Source organism: Salvelinus fontinalis, chromosome 2, assembly GCF_029448725.1.
Source record: "Salvelinus fontinalis isolate EN_2023a chromosome 2, ASM2944872v1, whole genome shotgun sequence".
Classification (NCBI taxonomy): Eukaryota; Metazoa; Chordata; class Actinopteri; order Salmoniformes; family Salmonidae; genus Salvelinus; species Salvelinus fontinalis.
Window position 1 is genome coordinate 10564822 of NC_074666.1, and position 23174 is coordinate 10587995.

At 43.7% G+C, this 23174-nt stretch overlaps 1 protein-coding gene across 1 annotated transcript; it reads left to right on the forward strand.

Moving 5' to 3' along the window:
• The first annotated feature begins 9607 nt into the window (after positions 1-9607).
• On the forward strand, positions 9608-17629 carry LOC129811763 (beta-1,3-galactosyl-O-glycosyl-glycoprotein beta-1,6-N-acetylglucosaminyltransferase 4-like). The gene is made up of 2 exons (XM_055863335.1): positions 9608-10018; positions 15788-17629. Exon 2 carries the CDS (start codon positions 15789-15791, stop codon positions 17121-17123), a length of 1335 nt encoding a protein of 444 aa, XP_055719310.1. The 5' UTR covers positions 9608-10018; position 15788; the 3' UTR covers positions 17124-17629.
• Positions 17630-23174: the final 5545 nt, after the last annotated feature.

Sequence of the window (23174 nt, forward strand, 5' to 3'; positions counted from 1 at the left end):
CGTTGCGGTGCAATACCCAATGAAGCCGGTGACAGTGTTATCGGCAGAGTCTCAAAACATATTCCAATCAGTGCTAGAAAAGCAGTTCTGTAGCATAATCTCTTATTCTGGTGACCATTTCTCAATGGAGCGAGTCACGGATACTTCCTGTTTGAGCTTTTGCTTTTAAATCAGGAAGCAGGAGTACGGAGTCATGATCTGATTTGCTGAATGGCGGATGGCCTTGTATGCTTGCTTGTGGATAGAATAACAGTTGTCTCGGACTTTATCGCACCTAGTCGCGAAGGAGATGTGCTGATGGAAGTTGAGCATCAAGTGTCTTAATGTGGAATTAAAATAGCCAGCAACTAGAAAAGCAGCCTCTGGATGTACATTTTCCTGCTGGTTTGTACAGATTGTTAAGTGCTAGCTTGTTATTTTTATTGTACTGAGGTGGAATGTATACAACAGTCACCATACCAGCTGAAAACTCCCTTGGGAGGTAAAAGGGTTGACATTTGACCATCAAGTATTCCAAGACTGGTGAATAATGGGTCAACACTTCCACCGCTTGAGTCAGCACACCAGTTGTTGTTGATGAAGAGGGAAACCCCTTTCCCTCTCGATTTCCCTGACGCCACTGTCCTGGAATTACAAAAAGATCACAGGGCAGATGAGTCGAAGTTGAATCCGGAATTGAGATAAGTAACTACCGATCTGATGTTCAAAAGTTCTTGTCGGTTGTAAGAAATGATAGCGGAAACTTTTAGTGAAAATAAAGTTAAAAAAACGCCAAAAGAATTACAAAATAACAAAGTTGGGTTGGAGCTTGCAAAACGGCAGACATCCAGTATGGCGCCATCTTATGTAGTTACTAAAACAGCTCTACCTATTGATGGATACAAGCTATTCCTGATCTGAAATCAGATTTACATGGCAGAGAAGTAGACCATGACATCATATTGTCATGACGTGGCCCTCTTTGGATATAGCTAGTGGCTTCCCCCTCTCTCTCTCTCCTACACCCAGGTTCTGTTATCTCAGGTCGTACATTACTGGAGGAGACTCTCTCCTCCTGGCCATGCAGTATAGAGAGAGAGAGTTTCACAGTAGAACAAAGGAACTTCTTCTACATCACAGAACTTGAGAACTGAACAATATCCATGTTTTGGAGAATGTGTAAACGGTCTTCGTGTTTGTGACCCCATGAAAGACAATACAGCCACATTACCTGACCTCTGTTTATACAGGTGCCTCCGTTATGAGGTTTGCGTCTAATTGTTGTATAAAATGAATGAGTAAAGATGAAACTATTTTTGAAATGGTGTAATGTGATGTTAAATGGTGTAATGTGATGAAATTATGTTAATGTGAGAGAATTGTATTCCCTTTAAAGTTGAACTAAGTCATTGGCCCGCCCCCATGAGCACAGACATGATCTGGGACAGCCCTTTTCTACTGTTACGAATAAAAAACCCTCCTGAAGAAATCCTCTTCAGACCACGCATACCCTGATGGACACCGAGGGGGCGCAGGTTGAGTTCAGACCACAAAAACATCAATATAAGCTAAGGTTGTAATGGTTGTTGAATTCCTAACCATACCACGTGGAGCATTGGCTACATGGCGGGAAATGGTTCAACTCTGAGACTATCGATCCCGACAGAATAGGAGCAAATCTGTCTGCAGCTAGAAATTGTCAACCTGGGATGAGAAGACCGACAACCGCCGAAACATCAATTCTTTAAGCATATTTCTGAATGGTACTCTGAAGCATCCATTCTCACCACAAATGTGCAAAGGATTAGTATTTCAATTAATATAATTATCAACTGTGTAGTGACTCTTTTTGTCTTTCCCGCCCTTGTCGGTCCACACCCACTTCCCTTTGTCCACCAAGCCGTCATATCGGCTTAGCCCACTAGGGAACCTCAGAAAGATAGAACGATTTTCCCTATCATTTCCTTGTAACCATATCTGTTTGTTTATGCATTTCTGTGATTAGTTAGTTAGTAAATAAATGATTAAGACAATTGATGCATGGATGATTCTTAGTAAAGATTTCGTTCGTGCAGATAATCAACATTTTACGACGTTTGGAATGAGACTAACGTGAGGTGAAGAATAATTCATTAATTAGAAGACTAATTGATCAAATATTAAAATATCTGAAGAGTTATATTAGGAAAATTATAACTTTGTAATCTGAAGATTTTCCTTGGTGCCCTGACTTCCTAGTTAATTACATTTACATGATTAGTTTAATCACGTAATAATAATGACAGAGAATTGATTTGATAAAATAAGTCTTCACTTTAATGATGCCAGACAGACAATATGCTGTAAGTGTAAATAAGGCTGCCCTTCTCAACCTAATTGGCCTGCAGCCCTGTCAATCACCCTTCACACCTCTGTTCATCCAACCAATCAGGGCGCTTGGATCCGCCTTCCCCCACCTTTAGTGCATTTGCCTTGGCAAGAGAAGCAAAGTTGTTGACGGATTTTCACATGCTGTTCCTAACTGAAGTGTTGTACATCCATTGACAAAAACACACCTATATAAAACCATTCAATGGAAGCAATTATGTCCATGTGTGTGATTGTAAAAAATGCAACTTCATATTCATCATTTCCAGCACCAGCCCAACATCAACATATGTGAAAATGGCACGTTTCTATGTTTTGTAGTAAAAGAGATAGAAAGATGTGTTTCCAATGACATCAACCAATTAGTAGGCAATGCCTACTCACAATTGGTCAAAATCACACGATGCGCACCAATCTTTTTTTTTACTACAAATCATAGAATCGCACGATTTTACATATATTGATTTTTTTTTTCACCTTGTGCTGGAGATGATGAATATGAAGTTGAAAAATTGTGATGTTTCCCTTTAAGACAGTAATGGGTCTGTCATGCCAAATATTATCCCCCTCTACGTCACAATGGGATTCGATAAACTAGTAGCATCTGTTGCCATATCAACGGTGTGATGACCTAATGATTCGAATGAGATTATTACAGCCTAAATGACTTTGTTTTCATTGTCGCCATGCAAACAAGGCTGATTTCCATGACAATTTCGCTCTTTAAGTTTTGTTCAGTTAATAAAATATAAACATTAATTCAAACTACTTTTGGGTACCTTGTTAACATTACAACATAAAATCCATGTCTTAAACATTACTACGTTTTGGAAATGGCAAAGAAAACGTGTAATCTGCTTGACACATTAAAGTTACTTACCTTACAGAGCTCGAAGTCAGCTAATTTCCAATCCATTGATACACTGGCTTGTCTGGCTGTCATGTAGTCCTCTATTAGTTTTAGGCTGGGTTTCTGTACAGCACTTCGAGATATTAGCTGATGTACGAAGGGCTATATAAAATAAACTTGATTTATTATGATCATTATTTTCTATCACGCATAACTCATTAGTAGACCCTTGAAGTTGAATATATGTCACGGTCGTCTTGTGGTGAATGAGTGGACCAAGGCGCAGCGTGAGAGAAATACATCTTCCTTTTATTAGACGAAGACGTAACACGAAAACGAAACACTCTTACAAAACAATAAACGACCGTGAAGCTATAAACGAAAAAGTGTACACACAAGCTACTAACGTTCAACATAGACAATTACCCACGAAAGCCTACTGTCTATGGCTGCCTTAAATATGGCTCCCAATCAGAGACAATGAATGACAGCTGTCTCTGAGAACATTCAGGCAACCATAGACTTGCCTAGACAACTATACTAAGCCCAACCCCATACACTCAACAAAACCCCCTAGACAATACAAACACCCTAGACAAAACACACAAATATCCCCCATGTCACACCCTGACCTAACTAAACTAATAAAGAAAATCAATATAAACAGAGGCCAGGGTGTGACAGTACCCCCCCTCAAAGGTGCGGACTCCGGCCGCAAAACCTGACACAGAAGGGGAGGGTCCGGGTGGGCCTTCCTATGGTGGCGGCTCGGGTGCGGGACGTGGACCCCCCTCCACCATAGTCACTAACCGCTTTGGTGGTGCCTCTGGAACGGCGAGTCCCGGACTGAATACCATCCCAGAGGGCGGCTCCGGCGGATCCTGGGCGGCTCCGGCGGATCCTGGGCGGCTGGCGGCTCCGGCGGATCCTGGCGGCTCCGGCGGATCCTGGCGGCTCCGGCGGCTCCTGGCCGGCGGGCGGCTCCGGGCCGGCGGGTGGCTCCGACGGCTCCGGGCCGACGGGCGGCTCCGGGCCGACGGGCGGCTCCGGGCCGACGGGCGGCTCCGACGGCTCCGGGCAGACGGGCGGCTCCGGGCAGACGGGCGGCTCCGACGGCTCCGGGCAGACGGGCGGCTCCGACGGCTCCGGGCAGACGGGCGGCTCCGACGGCTCCGGGCGGCTCCGGGCAGACGGGCGGCTCCGGGCAGACGGGCGGCTCCGGGCAGACGGGCGGCTCCGGGCAGACGGGCGGCTCCGGGCAGACGGGCGGCTCCGGGCAGACGGGCAGAGCCGACGGCTCCGGGCAGCGCCGACGGCTCCGGGCAGCGCCGCCGGCTCCGGGCAGACGGGCAGCGCCGCCGGCTCCGGGCGGACGGGCAGCGCCGCCGGCTCCGGGCGGACGGGCAGCGCCGACGGCTCCGGGCGGACGGGCAGCGCCGACGGCTCCGGGCAGACGGGCAGCGCCGACGGCTCCGGGCAGACGGGCAGCGCCGACGGCTCCGGGCAGACGGGCAGCGCCGACGGCTCCGGGCAGACGGGCAGCGCCGACGGCTCCGGGCAGGCGGCACTGGGCAGACGGCAGACTCTGGCCGGCTGAGGCGCACAGTAGGCCTGGTGCGTGGTACCGGAACTGGAGGTACCGGGCTGAGGACACGCATCTCAGGGCTAGTGCGGGGAGGAGGAACAGGGCATACTGGACCCTGGAGACACACATTAGGCCTAGCGCGTGGTGCCGGAACTGGTGGTACCGGGCTGGGGACACGCATCTCAGGGCTAGTGCGGGGAGGAGGAACAGGGCATACTGGACCCTGGAGACGCACATTAGGCCTAGTGCGTGGGCCGGAACTGGTGGTACCGGGCTGGGGACACGCATCTCAGGGCTAGTGCGGGGAGCAGGAACAGTGCCTACAGGGCTCTGGATACGCACATTAGGCCTAGTGCGTGGTGCCGGAACTGGTGGTACCGGGCTGGGGACACGCATCTCAGGATGAGTGCAAGAAGCAGGAACAGGACACACCCGGTTGTGAAGGTGTACTGGAGACCTGGTGTGTATAGCCGGCATCAAATCTTCCGGAACTTTAACACAAGTTTCAGGCTGAGTACGAGGAACTGACACAGGTGGCATCGGACAGCTAACACGCTCCTCAGGGAGAATGCCATGCATACTCTGCCAAACCAACAACTCTCTCTCTTCACTCTCCTCCAATTTCGTCAACAACACCTCGAATGTCTCATAATCTCCCCTTCGTTCACTCCTCTCCAATCTGTCCAATAACTCCACGACAATCTCAGACTCACCCCTTAACTTCGCCGACTGCTCCAAGTGCCCCCCCCCCAATAATTTTTTGGGGCTGTTTCTCGGGCTTCCTACCGTGTTGCCGTGCTGCCTCCATTCCCCGGTATCCCTCCGCACATTGCTCCATAGAATCCCAGGCGGGCTCCGGCACTCTCCCTGGGTCGACCGACCACCTGTCTATTTCCTCCCAAGTAGTGTAACCCAGATCATTCTGCTGCCGAGCTAGCTCCTCAAAACGCCGCCTCTCTGCTTTCGCTGCCTCCAGCTCTGCCTTGGGGCGGCGATATTCCCCTGGCTGTGCCCAGGATCCTCTCCCGTCTAGGATTTCCTCCCACATCCAGGAGTCTTGACCACACTGCTTGGTCCTGGTTTGGTGGGTAATTCTGTCACGGTCGTCTTGTGGTGAATGAGTGGACCAAGGCGCAGCGTGAGAGAAATACATCTTCCTTTTATTTGACGAAGACGTAACACGAAAACGAAACACTCTTACAAAACAATAAACGACCGTGAAGCTATAAACGAAAAAGTGTACACACAAGCTACTAACGTTCAACATAGACAATTACCCACGAAAACCTACTGTCTATGGCTGCCTTAAATATGGCTCCCAATCAGAGACAATGAATGACAGCTGTCTCTGATTGAGAACCATTCAGGCAACCATACACTTGCCTAGACAACTATACTAAGCCCAACCCCATACACTCAACAAAACACCCTAGACAATACAGACACCCTAAACTAGACAAAACACACAAATATCCCCCATGTCACACCCTGACCTAACTAAACTAATAAAGAAAATCAATATAACAGAGGCCAGGGTGTGACAATATATGTATCTATTGTAGGTCCTAGGAACCACATTATTCATTGTTGTAACAAATAACTACCATCAAAGGATACTTTACAACAATGAACACCTTGTGAAACAGCTGTGAAAACCAACATGCAATATTTCAGATTTTCTACATACACTGAGAGTTTTTGGTACAGTTGTGTCATTAATTTACAGCCTTCGTACACTCACATACCATAATTCAGTATTTTAGTCTGATTGCTGTTTGGAATATAGAGGTGGTTGCTGTATGGGTAGGACGTTCTGCCTGTCACTTGTTCCCAACAGGCAGTCAGTCTCAGAAGAGGGACTTGGAGGGAGAAAAAGTCCAGACACTGCTGCTCTCTTTGTTCTGAGTGTTTGCAGTGCTAGTGTTTTTAGTGAAGTCTGTATCTCACATTAAGTGCCAGGTATGACAGAGCAAAAAAAAACTTCCTTAGCAGATAATGACAACAGTAGCTGATGTAATGGAAAGTTGTAGGGTGGTTGGTAATGGTGGACAGTTTTTAAAAATATGTTTTATTTAACCTTTATTTCACTAGGCAGGTGGATCCACGTCTGGTGTTGGGCAGAACCCTTAGCTCATGTAGAACAGAGGCAGAGTTAAAGGGAATAGGGTAGGAGACAGACGTAAACAATCTAACACACAGGTTACACTTTACTGTGAAAACATGTGATGGATTAGTGCAGTGTTATAAATGGGAGATATGCACTTTAACACTTTTGGAAGGTATAGCCTACCTCAAGCTGGTCCTCTGCCGACTAAGAGCACAGAGAATCAGTCTGATCCAAACTCACTGGTTTTGGTGGACAGGATACCTCCTGGGGGGCAGGTGTTGAAGATGTTCACCATAGCCTTGGAGGTGGCCTCGCTAGTCTCGTCCTTGATGGGTATCATACAAAACGAAAATCTATTTTTGGTTCCAAGCACTCTTTTAAAATGGGTTACAAAAGGGAATTTAGAGTTAAGCACTTACGCTTCCTTTACTGACCTTAATGGGTATTGCCTCCAACCACTTGGTAAAGTGATCGGTCGCCGTCAGACACCAGCTGTTTCCATTCCTGGATTTCATGAAGGGTCCGATGAGGTCCACCTCTAACATTTAAAGTGTTAGAGAGACGATTACTTTATTTTTACCCGTATCTGTGTCATACAGTACGCAGATTTTCATATTCGTAAGGATACTGACTGACACAAACAATAATATTTTACTCTGCTGTGGTGTCAGTGGTGGGTGTAGCTGGTGCATGGAAGTCAGGCGCAGGAGAGCAGAGATGAGTGGACAAAGCACTTTACTTAGGCAATCATAATACAGAACGCAACCGCATCACCAAACAAATGCCCAAGGAACAAGTGAGGCAGCACAAAGTACAAAACCCAAGTACAAAGTACCGGCTGCCGCAAAGCACGGGCATAAAACAAAACCTGGCGCAAACCAGCCGGAAGCGTGCCAACCTTGACAAAATAAACAATACCCCACACAGACATGGAGGTAACAGAGGGCTAAATACACATAGTAAGGATGAGATGTAAACCAGGTGTGCAGGAAAACAAAACAAATGGAAAATGAAAGGTGGATCGGCGATGACTAGAAGACCGGTGATGTCGACTGCCGAACGCCGCCCGAACAAGGAGAGGAACCGACTTCGGTGGAAGTCGTGACATGTGGTTAAATAAAGAAACCATTACCATTTTTTTTTTTTTTTAATCAGGGCAAAAATTGTATTGGGACACTTACCAATCATGTGCCATGGTGAAACAACTTTGATGAGCTTCAACTCCAGGGACACAGTCTCAAACTTCTGGCAGGCTAGACAGGGTACTGACCTTTTAAGCAAAAAGTGACAAATTGAAACATTGTGTGCTCTGATATAACACACTATTTGGCATGACAGGTCTCAACATAGTGTTCTAACCAGACAGCCACTATAGTGTGCAGAACCATAAACCAATCAGCATTAAAAGTACTACACAGCATTAAGTTTTGTTGGGAACATTGTCAAAATTGCTGATTTGCATCAAAAGTTACATTGTTTAAAATGAATAAAGTGGTGTAAAGTACTTCAGCTTGAATGGCGTTTATAGCTTAAATGGTGTAAGACACTAAAAACAGTCCATGTCTCACTCATCAATTCTGTGTCATGTCAGAGCATTGCCGCCAGAAAACGTTTCGCGAGGCAGCATTTGCCACAGCATTTTTCAGTCACCATAAAACAAGTGCTATTTTATTTTATTTATATAGATTTGTCAACTCACGCACAAAGTGTATGTTCTTCACATCGGAGTGCTGCTGCAGGCTATTTGACTGTTGCGCGGGCCGGGCACAACATGCAAGTCGAGCTTGCCACTTTCCTCCGGTATTTATTTAGCAAGCATGATAACAAATCACTCCCGACAGACATGCAAAAACTCTTACATAAATGTAGCAGCCTAAATTTAGCCAAAGACAAAAACGCCCGATTAAACTTATCAAGGGGTTGATGATTACCTGACAAGTAGAATCAGGTGCGCCTGTTGATGGTCCTGGAGGACCGGAGTTGACACACTGATCTAGTCTACTATGCGCCCTCTCCTTCTGGACAGTGTAAATTAAGCGGAAATATTGTATATTTAGCCTATAGCCCATTTGTATGTGAGAAAAGGTCAATTATATCACATTTGGTTAATATTCAAACTTGGCTGGACTAAGCTACCTAGACATTTTCTATCAAAATGATTAACTGCAATTAATCAATAAAACACAATAGCACATACTGAGTAAATGTTTTGTTAGGCCTGCAGCAGCATGGGGCAGGACTACACGACGCAAATTTGCATAAAGCAAGCTCAGCCCTGTGAGTTTTATTGTCCAATCATATTGCTTTCTCGTTGTATAGGAACCCCCTAGGCCTTCTTTAAAATAGAATGAATATGAACAAGTAAAAGGTTGCTGCAGTTTGACAAGGTTTTCATTCTCCCCAAGGCCATGAGTTTTTTCCAGGAGTTTTAAAGAAATCATGTGATCTGATTAGAAAAACGTTACTCTCACCATAGCCCATATTAAATAGTTTCACAACAGATGAATCACGTCATACAATAAAGGTCCAGAGTTTTGCCTGGTTAGGTTACCAGATCAGGAAAACTCCCCTGGCACCAGATAAACTGTCATTTCTCCCATGCATGACTGATTTTACCATGAAAGAACCAGAGCAATTTACTACGCATTGGATAGTGTAATTGTAATAGTCATGCACCTCCCCAGCCTAACCACACCACACCACATCTCCCCTACTTCCTTCCTACCCACCTCTCTCTTTCTCTCCCTCGCTTCCGTGAAAAGGAAACTTCCCTCGGTCTTTATTGCTTCGGTGAAAAAGAAACTTCACTCCGCGTGCTCTGTCAGAGTCAGTGTGTAAGGAGAGAAATATATAGCACAGCGCATAATTTCAACGTGATGGGACATTAACCGAAGACAGACAGAGCTCTGCAATTAACTTCATCCTTGACAACAACAACACATTGGTGTGGTATCAGGGGTTACCGAACAACAGTCTGACTCTGGAATAAGACTTTGGAGAAATTGATGACAAGTTTACAGATCTGAGTGGGATTGTAAGCAGCAGCAAGAGCAAAGGCCACATACTTTTCGATTGACCTTGGTCTAAGATGGTTGAAGAGAAATAATGATTTTTTCTCTCACTCCAACAGGTAATGTAAGTAAATGATGCTGGTGCAAAGAGAAATGTAGTTAAAAAGTGAAATCTTGTAATTCACTGTGAAATTAGTTTATAGCTTTTACCAGAGTATTACATGGTGAGCACAAATCACGTTTTTATGCGAGTAAAGTCATACATATTTTGTCATAGAAACTGTTCCGTTAAATAACAAATGTGACTGCCTATTCCGGTCTTGACACATGCGCTCTAGCCAACAGCTCGCAGATAAAGTGCACGTAGGTTGTGATAACGTGATGACATTGGATAATAGTTTTATTTGTCAAACGGCAGTCAATTATCGATCATCATGTCACCAGAATAAGACCCTCGATATTTATTGGAAAGCAGCACCAAGCTCATCACTGTGTACTTTCACCACCTTGTGAAGTAAACCATAATTTATTTAATCTGTAGCCTAATAAACGGTATGGTTTCATGAGTCCTACTGGAGGACCACACATATCATCGTGTGACTCCATGTGTACTTCAATATGATGGTTATTATATACATATTTGTGCATAAAGGCATTTCCCCCGCAATTTCTCGCATAATTAATTTTACCGACGCAAAAATATCTCACCATGTCAAACGAACATATTGTCGGCATTTATAAAATTGTACCGAAATGTCCTGTTTCCATTACAGCTGTGCTGATTTGTTTATACAGTATGATTTTACCGGCATAAAAACTGTGGTTGGAATCGTGTTTATTGCTAGTAATTCAAATAAATTCAATAAACTGTATGTGTTGCCCTTGGGGCTAAAATGTCACACTCAATTCGTGCAAATATGTACACAAAGTATTTCAACAGATTTCGTGCGTTTTTATGTGGCTTAATTAGTTTGAAATCACACACATGTTTGTGTGACTTCATACATAGGGCAAAACATTTTGGGGGCAAACCATTTTGGGGACCAAACTTTGGAACCATCTTTTGAAAGTTATTTGAGCAATGCATTTTGGGCAATGGTGTTCTACACTGCCTTTTTTGAGTCCCACATATATTTAAATAAAAAAACGAACAAACCAATATTGTTAAAAAAACAGGTTGTCACCACAATACTTAAAATATAATAGTAGCCTTACATTGTTTGTTTTTTTATACGCCATTCTGTTTTCTATGCTTGTTTTTGCTTAATACTTTGGGATACTGTTGCTGTGTTGGGTTTTATGAGGGTTGCCAGATTGGAGTATAAAGCTGTATTTGTCTCTTTTTTTGTGGTATCGATGAAGGTATTTGATTGGGGAATTAATTAATTAATCAATAAATGTGGGAAACAGAAGACCTGCAAAAAAAATCTGTTTGGTTTACATTCCCAGGGTGCAACTGCATTATATTTGCATCTAGTCTGGACTATGATAAATTAATCCATATCAATGCAGTTACATAGGATAATGTAAAATAATGAATTATGTTGGTTTACACGTATGGCACTTTAAAGGCCGTTTCATGATGATTATTACAGTCAAGTCAATCATGTTATATACTTAGGCTATTGTAACAAGGCATATGCCAGCATTGTAGGCCTACTGCCTCTGCCCAGAGCCTTCTAGGCTTTCATGGCAACGGCTGTTAGAGCTCACTTTGCAATGTATGAGCCCTAGTTAGAGTCCTTGTAGCTTTCATTTTCTTCCGCTACAGTGGTGGCAGCGGGGGATCACGTCCAGCTCACATTTAGTTAGTGATCTAGTGGTGGGAAACATTCTGTTTTTCAACATTGTGTTGGGTGTAATTACATTGATATATCTAGTGAACAATGGATAAGCAACAATGGGAGTGACAGATAGAAGTAGTCACTACAGGTGTGATCAAGCCTTACATCAAAGTTGCCTGAAGCTGAATGGAAAGTGCTATGCTCTGACCAGTTATTCAGAAGAAAATCCTCTGTGACTGTCTCATTTACCAGTGTGGACCCAAAACAAACACATTGTACACATTTACAAACGACCTGTTTAAAGTGTTTACAACCATGGTGTTCTGTTGTTTCTGAAGCATATACATCTAATAACCTGACAATGATCCCAAATCAAATGTTTTTATATAGCCCTTCTTACATCAGCTGATATTTTAAAGTGCTGTACAGAATCCCAGCCTAAAACCCCAAACAGCAAGCAATGCAGGTGTAGAAGCACGGTGGCTAGAAAAAACTCCCTAGAAAGGCCAAAACCTAGGAAGAAACCTAGAGAGGAACCAGGCTATGAGGGGTGGCCAGTCCTCTTCTGGCTGTGCCGGGTGGAGATTATAACAGAACATGGCCAAGATGTTCAAATGTTCATAAATGACCAGCATGGTCAAATAATAATAATCACAGTAGTTGTCGAGGGTGCAACAAGTCAGCACCTCAGGAGTAAATGTTAGTTGGCTTTTCATAGCCAATCATAGAGAGTATCTCTACCACTCCTGCTGTCTCCAGAGAGTTGAAAACAGCAGGTCTGGGACAGGTAGCATGTCCGGTGAACAGGTCAGGGTTCCATAGCAGCAGGCAGAACAGTTGAAACTGGAGCAGCAGCACGACCAGGTGGACTGGGGACAGCAAGGAGTCATCATGCCAGGTAGTCCTGAGGCATGGTCCTAGGGCCCAGGTCCTCCGAGAGAGAGAGAAAGAAAGAGAGAATTAGAGAGAGCATACTTAAATTCACACAGGACACCGGATAAGACAGGAGAAATACTCCAGATATAACAGACTGACCCTAGCCCCCCGACACATAAACTACTGCAGCATAAATACTGGAGGCTGAGACAGGAGGGGTCAGGAGACACTGTGGCCCCATCCGATGATACCCCCGGACAGGGCCAAACAGGCAGGATATAAGTAGACAAAAAATATGTGTCGAAAGAAAATGCAGAAAAACACAACTACCCTTTTTTTAGGATGCAAACCAATAATATGAATCACTGTTGATCATCCTGTTCTGATCTAATGAGATGGATGTAGGATTTTCTATGGACTAGAACAGAGTAGGCAAACTTTATTAAATTTAACGGAGGGACGCATTTTTGGGGGGACCAATTGTTTGTTAAAATCTATTTGCGGGGGCTTCCCGAGTGGCGCAGTGGTCTACTACTGCATCGCAGTGCTTGAGGTGTAACTATAGACCCGGGTTTGATCCCAGGCTGTGTCACAGCTGGCCGTGACTGGGAGACCCATGAGGCGACACACAATTGGCCAAGCGTTGTCCTGGTTAGTCGAGAGTTTGGCAAACCAAGATTTCCTTGTCCCATCGCGCTCTAGCAACTCCTGTGGCAGGCCGGGCGCAGTGCACGCTGACACGGTCGCCAGGTGTGCGGTGTTTCCTCCGACACATTGGTGCAGCTGGCTTCCGGGTTAAGCGGTCATTGTGTCAAGAAGCAGTGCGGCTTAGCTGGGTCGTGTTTCGGAGGACGCACGGCTTTCGACCTTTGCCTCTCCCGCGTCCGTACGGGGAGTTGCAGCGATGAGACAAGATTGTAACTACCAATTGGATACCACGAAATTGGGGAGGAAAAAGGGGTCAAAAAAAAATTCATTATGATTTTTTTTTGTGTGTCTCGCTGGCTGGATTGAAGTGCCCGGCGGGCCGGATACGGCCCACGAGATGTACTTAGCCCCCCCCCTTGACCTAGAATCACAGCTTTTCCTAATCATGAAGGATGAAGCTAGGCCACTCTTGGATCTCATTGGCGAAGACTGAACTCAAGTTAAATGTTATATGTCAGACACTCCATTACCATTTTACCCAACATGATATACCTCAGAGATTGTAAATATACACTTTTTAATAAGGTGATAATATTGTGTAATTGTTATAGGGCTGTGAGACCCGTAGCCGAATGGCTTCAAACTGTGCATTTCTCACTGGAAATGGCTGCTGACCATGACGCGAGCGTTGCAAAATAAATGTACACATACACGTTATTCAATCATTGCACCCACACTGCTCGCACGCGCCAACGAGCATCTGCGTTGCCAAGCGCTAAAATAGAAGTTGCTTCTATTTGTGACGCCGAACGAGATGCAAGTCCTGCCTCTCCCATCTCCTCATTGGCTTTTAGAAGCATATACCCACATGCTATCTCCACATTGGTTACACCCCCTCTGTGAGTGATTGAAAGATGATCTGAGGTTGGTCGGTTGTGGTAATACACCTTATTATGAAAGTTAGATGCCAATCGCCATATAAAGTCCAAAGAAGAAAAAGCCTGGAAGGAGGAGAGATGACTAGAAATGATTCGGTTGACCGTTTTATGTGTGGATTAATTGTCGGAGTAGAGGACCTTGTGCATTTCAGGTAAAATAACAACTCACCGCTTATATCACAGGGCAAATTAGCTAGCAACAGCAAGCTAGCTAAATAGGACAAATTAGCTAGCAACTGCAAGCTAGCTAAATTGCCATACATGTTTATTGGTTTTCAACCTGTTCCCAAATTAATATAATTGGTTCAGAGTTTGTTTTTGATATTTCAATCTGCATTTCGTGATCGCGTTTGGTGTGGGGTGACAAAATCAATTTGCGCTCCATGGCGCATGCGGACGCACGAGCTCGTCCGTTTTGGGCATGGTGTTAGGGTATTTCATTCATTTCAGACTCTCCTATACCACTATTCCCAACATCTTCTAACCCATAGGTTGTAAAGAAACCCTTTTAAGCTGATGTAACTAACGTTAATATAGACCAATTTAGTTTTTATAACAGGTAGTGTCCATTTATTTAAAGTAGTGTGTTGATTAATTATTGCTTTCTTCAGTGGAAATACAGAATATGTATAAAAATACCAAATATAAAAAAAGCTGCCCTGTGCTGCCCTGTTCTGAGCCAATTCCAATTTTCCTAAATCCTTTTTTGTGGTACCTGACTACACGACTGAACAGTAGTCAAGGTGCGACAAAACTAGGGCCTGTAGGTCCTGCCTTGTTGATAGTGTTGTTAAGCGCACCTGCACCTCATGACACTCACCTGGACTCCATCAACACCTTGATTATCTTCCCTATATCTGTCACTCCCCTTGGTTCTTTCCTCAGGTGTTATTGACTCTGTTTCATGTCGGTGCGTTGTTTGTGTTTCGTGTTTATTGTTCTGTTTATTTATTAAAACACTCACTCCCTGTACTTGCTTCCCGACTCTCAGCGCACTCGTTACAACTGGACACTAACATGACCAAACAGAAACCAGAGCTACTCTAATTGAACCTAAATGGACACATGGTGTGTAATAGCTTAAGTGATTATTAGAAAAAAGGAAATAAAGCGTACTGAACTAGAGCTGTACCACTGCCATTAGCTTCACAGTTCCAGTATAGCCATCAATGTGTGCTCTATGGGTTCACAGCTCTGTTTCTTTTTATTATCTCTGACCCTAACTCTCATTTCATGTCCACATCTTGGCTCAACCCTAATCCTAGCCATAGCCCTGTGAAACTCATCTTTTCCCATTGACTGCAATGTATTGACATAAATGTAAATTGATTTGACACTCATCTTTTTCCATCAACTGCCATGTGTTGACATAAGCATCAACTCTGTGACACTCATATTTTCCCTTTGACTGCAATGTATTTGGTATTTGGGGTATTTATTAGGAACCCCATTAGCCGCTCCAATTGACCTAAGCAAGCGTCAATGGGTTGATTCCTAACTTTTCGCAAAATGTGAGATGATGACGTTTTCCTGTGATATCATGTTGACTTTACAGAGCAAGGTGATTCTTTGTGTTAACAGATCAAATAACTAGCTATCTAGTTGGTTATTTATTAACTATTTTTCTTTTGTCTCACCACAGAATGAAAATGAGATGTGTTTTTCCAAGCAGACTGCGGAAGAATCATTTTATTTCTTCTTTATCGTCGCTGCTAGGGATCTGTGCCTTGCTGCTGCTCTGCCTAAAGGTCACAGTTAAAAACAGTGTTACTATTGAACAGTACGGGACTACCGCAGGCTACGGTGACGTCGAGCCTCCCCACCGCTACAACATTGACTGCAATGCCATCTACAACATGGATCCGGCCGAGGTGGGGAAGTCGCTGGTCATCAGAAAACAAGGGGGGGTGTGGGAGCAGGATGAGAACTTGATCAACCTGACCTCTAACTGCCCGCGCTACCTCCGCTCCCGGGGCTATGGGGCCGTCCAGGTGTCCGAAGAGGAGCAGGCCTTCCCACTGGCTTACTCCCTGGTGGTCCACAAATCTGCTTCCATGGTGGACAAGATCCTCCGGGCCGTCTACACCCCCAACAATATCTACTGTATCCACTACGACCTGAAGTCATCAGAACTGTTCAAAGAGGCCATGGAGGGTCTGGCCCGCTGTCTGCCCAACGTCTTTATCGCCTCTAAGCTGGAGACAGTGATGTACGCCAGCATTAGCCGCCTCAAAGCTGACCTTAACTGCCTGGCTGACCTCATGGGGTCAGAGGTCAAGTGGAGGTATGTCATCAACCTGTGCGGTCAGGACTTTCCCTTGCGCTCCAACATAGAGCTGGTGGCCGACCTGAAGAAGCTCCAGGGAGGTAATATGATGGAGACGAGTCGTCCAAGCAAATACAAGAAGCAGCGTTTCTCCTTCCACCACAAGCTGCAGGACGCCGCCTTCGAGTACATCCAGATGCCGGTGAAAACCGACAAGGCCAAGGAGCCTCCCCCACACGGCATCCAGATGTTCATCGGCAGTGCCTACTTCGTGCTCTCGCGGGAGTTTGTAGTGTACGTGAACACGTCTACACTGGCCAGGGATTTCCTGGTGTGGTCGAGCGACACCTACTCCCCAGACGAACACTTCTGGGCCACTCTGACACGGGTGCCAGGCGTGCCGGGCGAGGTGCCCCGGGCCCAGGCCGACGTCACAGACCTAATGAGCAAGACCAGGCTGGTGAAGTGGAGTTACCTGGAGGGACCGCTTTACCCAACATGCACAGGGAAACATGTCCGCAGTGTGTGTATCTATGGGGCTGCGGAGCTGAACTGGCTCATGAACTACGGCAGCTGGTTCGCCAATAAGGTGGACCCCAAAGTTGACCCAGTCCTTATCCAGTGTCTGGAGGAGAAATTACAGGAGAAACAGAGACTCTTGGTCAAGGCTAAGAAGTCACAACCAAAGACTCCCTCCTCTGGAAAATGTTAAATGAATGGATGAATGATTGATTGATTAATAATTGCTTGATTCATGTTGGAATTTGAACCACTGTAATTACAGCACCATTTTAGTATTAAAAAAAAAAATGTGTGAGTTGATTATGTCAGATTAACTTAATTGAGGTGTGCTTTATGGTACTAATGAAAGATGAAGTGGAATGCTGGATGAGAGACTCTGTCAGGTCTCTGGGTTAGAGTTAAACTATTGTTTTGCAACTTGATACTTGACGTGGGGAATGTTTGTCATAGCCTGACTTGAATGTAATATGGATCAGGGTAACATAACCAGGGTATAACCTCTGCTCACAGGGTGAAAGCCTGTGACAACCAGGGTATAATGACTATGTATATTTAACTAATACACACTGGGCACAAACTGGTTGAGTCAAATCAAAATCCAATGTTATTTGTCACATACACATGGTTAGCAGATGTTATTGCGAGTGTAGCGAAACGTTGTTTCCACGTTATTTCAATAAAATTACGTTGAACCCACGTAGAATAGACATTGAATTGACTTCTGTGCCCAGTGGGTACTGACAGACAGGCGTTAATGATTATGGTGACTCTGAACCCATACACATGCACAGCCAGACAGAACAAATTATTTGCAGCCTTGTTAAATGCTGTAGCTTATTCACTGTGAGAACATTTTGGCCAAAGTAAAATGTTGGACTGGCGATTTCTAAAGTAATTTCTCTGTTTCTCAAAGCAATACTCAATCCAGATGTTGTTTAAATGATTTCAATGAAAGAGTATTTTTAAGAGATAAAAAAAAAAAAAAAACGGGGCAGAAACAAAGAAAGTGTTTGTATTTCGAAGGGGGAGTTTACTTTTGACTCCAGATTAAGGTCAACGACCACATGTTATCCACTCACATCCCTTGTTATAGAAGGGGACATGCAGATCTGTATCATGACTACTTCTCAAGCCCATAAAATGAATTGTGAATATTGGTGCAATAAGCTCTGCTTTGCTCTTTATCTTAGCATCATCTGTCACATACCCAAACTGTCAGGACGTTTCGCATAAATAAACCCCTAGTTTATTTAATAGTGAATGTACCCGCATGATAATGCAGTATAATGAATGTATTTAATGGGGAATCAGAGTGTAAACAGGGGAAATGTCAGCTCTGGATCAATAGTTTCCACCACACTTAACAGCTGACTAAAGTTGCCTTTACAAACAGAGTAAAGCCACTAATGATCACACATGAACGGTCCTATTAGAAGTGAAACAGCCTTTTTATACCAGGTTTTCGAATTGAGATCAAATCCATGGCAGTAGAGTTTCAGAAAGAAAACATGAAATCAACCTACACATTGTGAAAACATTGTAATAAGCACCTAATGACTAGGGAAGGTAGCAGACATTTTGGTTCTTGTGTTTTACTTGTCTTTGAATAAAAGTTGGATTTTAACTGGTCATACTGTATATTCAAAAACCTTTACTACTCAGATTAGAACAAAGATTTACTACTAAGACGTTTACTACTCAGATTAGAAAAAATATTTACTACTAAGACTTTTACTACTCAGATTAGAGGAAGTTAGTCAGGCTAACTCACTGAAAAAGTTATTATAATGTCTGCCAGTGTTTGTGTTAGGCATTGGCATCTCCATACAATGTTAATTAGTTATGTTACGTTCCTCAGCAAGAAAGCCAAAAATGTTCCTCAAACAGAAGGCGGAACTAACAGAGTCACTGACAACAAACAAATCGAAACCGGTGGGGTTTTATTACAGGTTCTGAAAGACAATTATGGGGGTGTCCACTGAATGTTGACTAGCAACAACTGGGACCTAAAAGACACCCACCATGAGTACCCACTAAATTGACCCAATAAGAGGCCAACAAAAGAAAAACCCACACCAAACTTAAAGACAGGAAGTAAACCAAAAAGTGGAGCTACATGGGAGCTACAGTCTGGGTACCAGCCTTTTAAGCTAACATTCCACACCTTGCCACTCCTGTGTTTGGCAAATAACAGGAGTGGCAAGGAGTAGAATGCTGTCTCTGTTTAGCTATTACAATCAGGCTAAGATGACCTGGGTCGTTACACACAATTAGGCCCTTTTTGGTAGTTTAACTTGGTATAAAAAAAAAGATGATTTATTTCACCAAATTGTTATATTCTGTCATGAAGAGTACATGTTCAAATAAATAAAAAAAACATGTTTTCCCTTCCCTTAAATATTAAATTAATATAGTAAGTGCCTATTAAGTGCAAAATAACAGGGTTGATGATTTCATCTTAAATCATCCAGAAATCCCCTTGTGACAGGGGAAATGGAAGCTTGTTGTGTGCAACAGGGAGATTCAATTGAATGCAAGCTTCACAAAAAATCTAAAAGGTATCTATGGGTAACAGGGTTGAAGTGTTATACTCGGCTCACTCAGTTTTCTAACACAAAACACCAGAAAATGTCCAGAAAGAGTAGATGCAGCTCGCCTGCTTTTACTCTATGATTTTACTTTTAGATGTTCTATGTTTCTTTAAAAAATAAATAGTTCCACCATATTTGTATTAATTATGGATCCCCATTAGCTGCTGCCAATGTTATCATGTGTGTGTATGCATGTGTCTGTGCCTATGTATATGTTGCTTCACAGTCCCCGCTGTTCCATAAGGCGTATTTTTAAAATAACATTTTACTGCTTGAATCGGTCACTTGATGTGGAATAGAGTTCCATGTAGTCCTAGTCTGTTCTGGACTTGGGTACTGTGAAGAGACCTCTTGTGGCATGTCTTGTGGGGTATGCATGTCCGAGCTGTGCGCCAGTAGTTCAAACAGACAGCTTGGTGCATTCAACATGTCAACACCTCTCATAAATACAAGTAGTGATGAAGTCAATCTCTCCTCCACTTTGAGCCCGGAGAGATTGACATGCATATTATTAATACATCCAAGGGCCAGCCATGCTGCCCTGTTCTGAGCCAAAAAGTCTATTTTTGTGGCACCTGACTACACCACTGAACAGGTGCAACAAAACTAGGGCCTATAGGACAAGCCTTGTTAATAGTGTTGTTAAGAAGGTAGAGCAGCACTTTATTATGGACAGACTTCTCTCCATCCTAGCTACTGTTGTGTCAACATGTTTTGACCATGACAGTTCACAATCCAAGGTTATTCCAAGCAGTTTAGTCACCTCAACTTGCTCAATTTCCACAATTTATTACAAGATTTAGTTGTGGTTTAGGGTTTAGTGAGTGTTTTGTCCTAAATACAATGCTGTTAGTTTTAGAAATATTTAGGACTAACTTATTCCTTGCCACCCATTCTGAAACTAACTGCAGCTCTTTGTTAAGTGTTGCAGTCATTTCTGTCGCTGTAGTAGCTGACATGTACAGTTGAAGTCGGAAGTTTACATACACTCAGGTTGGAGTCATTAAAACAAATTTTTCAACCACTCCACACATTTCTTGTTAACAAACTATAGTCTTGGCAAGTCGGTTAAGACGTCTACTTTGTGCATGACACAAGTCATTTTTCCAACAATTGTTTACAGACAGATTATTTCACTTATAATTCACTACATCACAATTCCAGTGGGTCAGAAGTTTACATACACTAAGTTGACTGTGCCTTTTAAATAGCTTGGAAAATGCCAGAAAATGATGTCATGTGTTTAGAATCTTCTGATAGGCTAATTGACATCATTTTAGTCCATTGGAGGTGTACCTGTGGATTGTCACGTTTCTGACCTTATTTCCTTTGTTTAGTCTTTATTTAGTTGGTCAGAACGTGAGCTGGGTGGGTATTATCTATGTTGTCTGTTTCTATGTGGGGTTTCTTGTTTGGCCTGATAAGGTTCTCAATCAGAGGCAGGTGTTAGTCATTGTCTCTGATTGGGAACCATATTTAGGTAGCTTGATTTTGTAGTGTGTTTTGTGGGTGATTGTTCCTGTTCGTGTGTTCATCTGGTCTGTGTTCACTAGTTCGGGACTATAGCGTCTTCGGTTCTTTCTGTCAGTTAGTTGTTTTTGTTCGTTTTTTAAGTAGCCTATTAAAATATGGATTATCATCACGCTGCAGTTTGGTCCTCCTCTCTTTCACCCGAAGACAGCCGTTACAGAATCACCCACCAACCAAGGACCAAGCAGCGTGGTAACGGGCAGGAGCAGGAGAGACAGCGAGGTCAGGATTTCTGGACATGGGAGGAAATACTGGACGGAAAGGGACCCTGGAAACAGCCGGGTGAATATTGCCGCCCCAAGGCAGAGCTGGAGGCAGCGAAAGCCGAGAGGCGGCGTTATGAGGAGGATGCACGAAAGCGCGGCTGGTAGCCCGAGAGGCAGCCGCAAACATTTATTGGGGGGGGGTGGGGCACACGGGGAGTGTAGCTGGGTCAAGTAGGAGACTTGAGCCAGCTCCCCGTGCTTACCGTGAGGAACCGAGGATGGAACCGGAGCCAGTCGGGGTGGAGGTGGAGGTGAACAGTAGGAGTGAAGTAGAGACTGTGAAGGATTTAATGGGGAAATTGGAGGAGAGAGAAATTAGGGATTTGCTTGTTTGGTGCATGAGGCACGACATCCACCCAACGGAGCATGTCGGGGATTTGATGTCACCTGAGTCAGCTCTCCATACTCGTCCTGAGGTGCGTGCTAGCCGTCTGGTGAAGACTGTGCCAGCCCCACGCACCAGGCCTCCTGTGCCCCTTCCTAGCCCTCAGGAATTGTGAAAAACTGAGTTTAAATGTATTTGGCTATGGTGTATGTAAACTTCCGACTTCAACTGTATATTGTTGCGTCATCCGTATACATAGGCACACCGGCTTTACTCAAAGCAAGTGGCATGTCGTTAGTGAAGATTGATAAAGTAAGGGGCCTAGACAGCTGCCCTGAGAAATTCCTGATTCTACCTGGATTATGTAGGAGAGGCTTCCATTAAAGAACACCTTCTGTGTCCTGTTAGACAGGTACCTCTTTATCCACAATATAGCACGGGGTGTAAATCCATAACAAGTTTTTTTATACTATGATCGATAACGTCATAAGCTGCACTGAAGTGTAACAGAACAGCCCCCACAATTATTTTATCATAAATTTCTCTCAGACAATCATCAGTCATTTGTGTAAGTGCTGTGCTTGTTGAATGTCCTTCCCTATAAGCATGCTGAAAGTTAGTTGTCAATTTGTTTACTGTAAAATAGCATTGTATGTGGTCAAACATACTTTTTTCCAAAAGTTTACTACGGGTTGGTAGCAGGCTGATTGGTCGGCTATTTGAGCCAGTATAGGGGGCTTTACTATTCTTAGGTAGTGGAATGACTTTTGTTTCCCTCCAAGCCTGAGGGCACACACTTTCTAGTAGGCTTAAATTCAATATGTGGCAAATATGAGTGGCAATATTGTCCGCTATTTTCCTCAGTAATTTTCCATCCAAGTTGTCAGACCCCAGTGGCTTGTCACTGTTGATAGACAACAACAAAAAAATTCACCTCATCCACACTGACTTTACGGAATTCAAAGTTACAATGCTCGTCTTTCATAATTTGGTCAGATATACTTGGATGTGTTGTGTCAGCGTTTGTTGCTGGCATGTTACGCCTAAATTTTCTAATCTTGCCAATGAAAAAAATAATTAAAGTAGTTGGAAATATCAGTTGGTTTTGTGATGAATGAACCATCTGATTCAATGAATGATGAAGCGGAGTTTGCCTTTTTTCCCTAAATGTCATTTAAGGTGCTCCAACGCTTTTTTACTATCATTCTTTAAATAATGTATCTTTGTTTCATAGTGTAGTTTCTTCTTTTTATTCAGTTTAGTCACATGATTTCTCAATTTGCAATACGTTTGCCAATCGGTTTTTCAGCCGGACTTACTTGCCATTCCTTTTGCCTCATCCCTCTCAACCATAACATTTTTAAATTCCTCATCAATCCATGGGGATTGAACAGTTTATACAGTCATTTTCTTAAATGGTGCAAGCTTATTAGTAACTGGAATAAGCAATCGTAAATGTGTCAAGTTTGTTTGCTCCTCATAATACACCACGGACCAAAAAACAGTATTTACATTAACAACATAGGAAT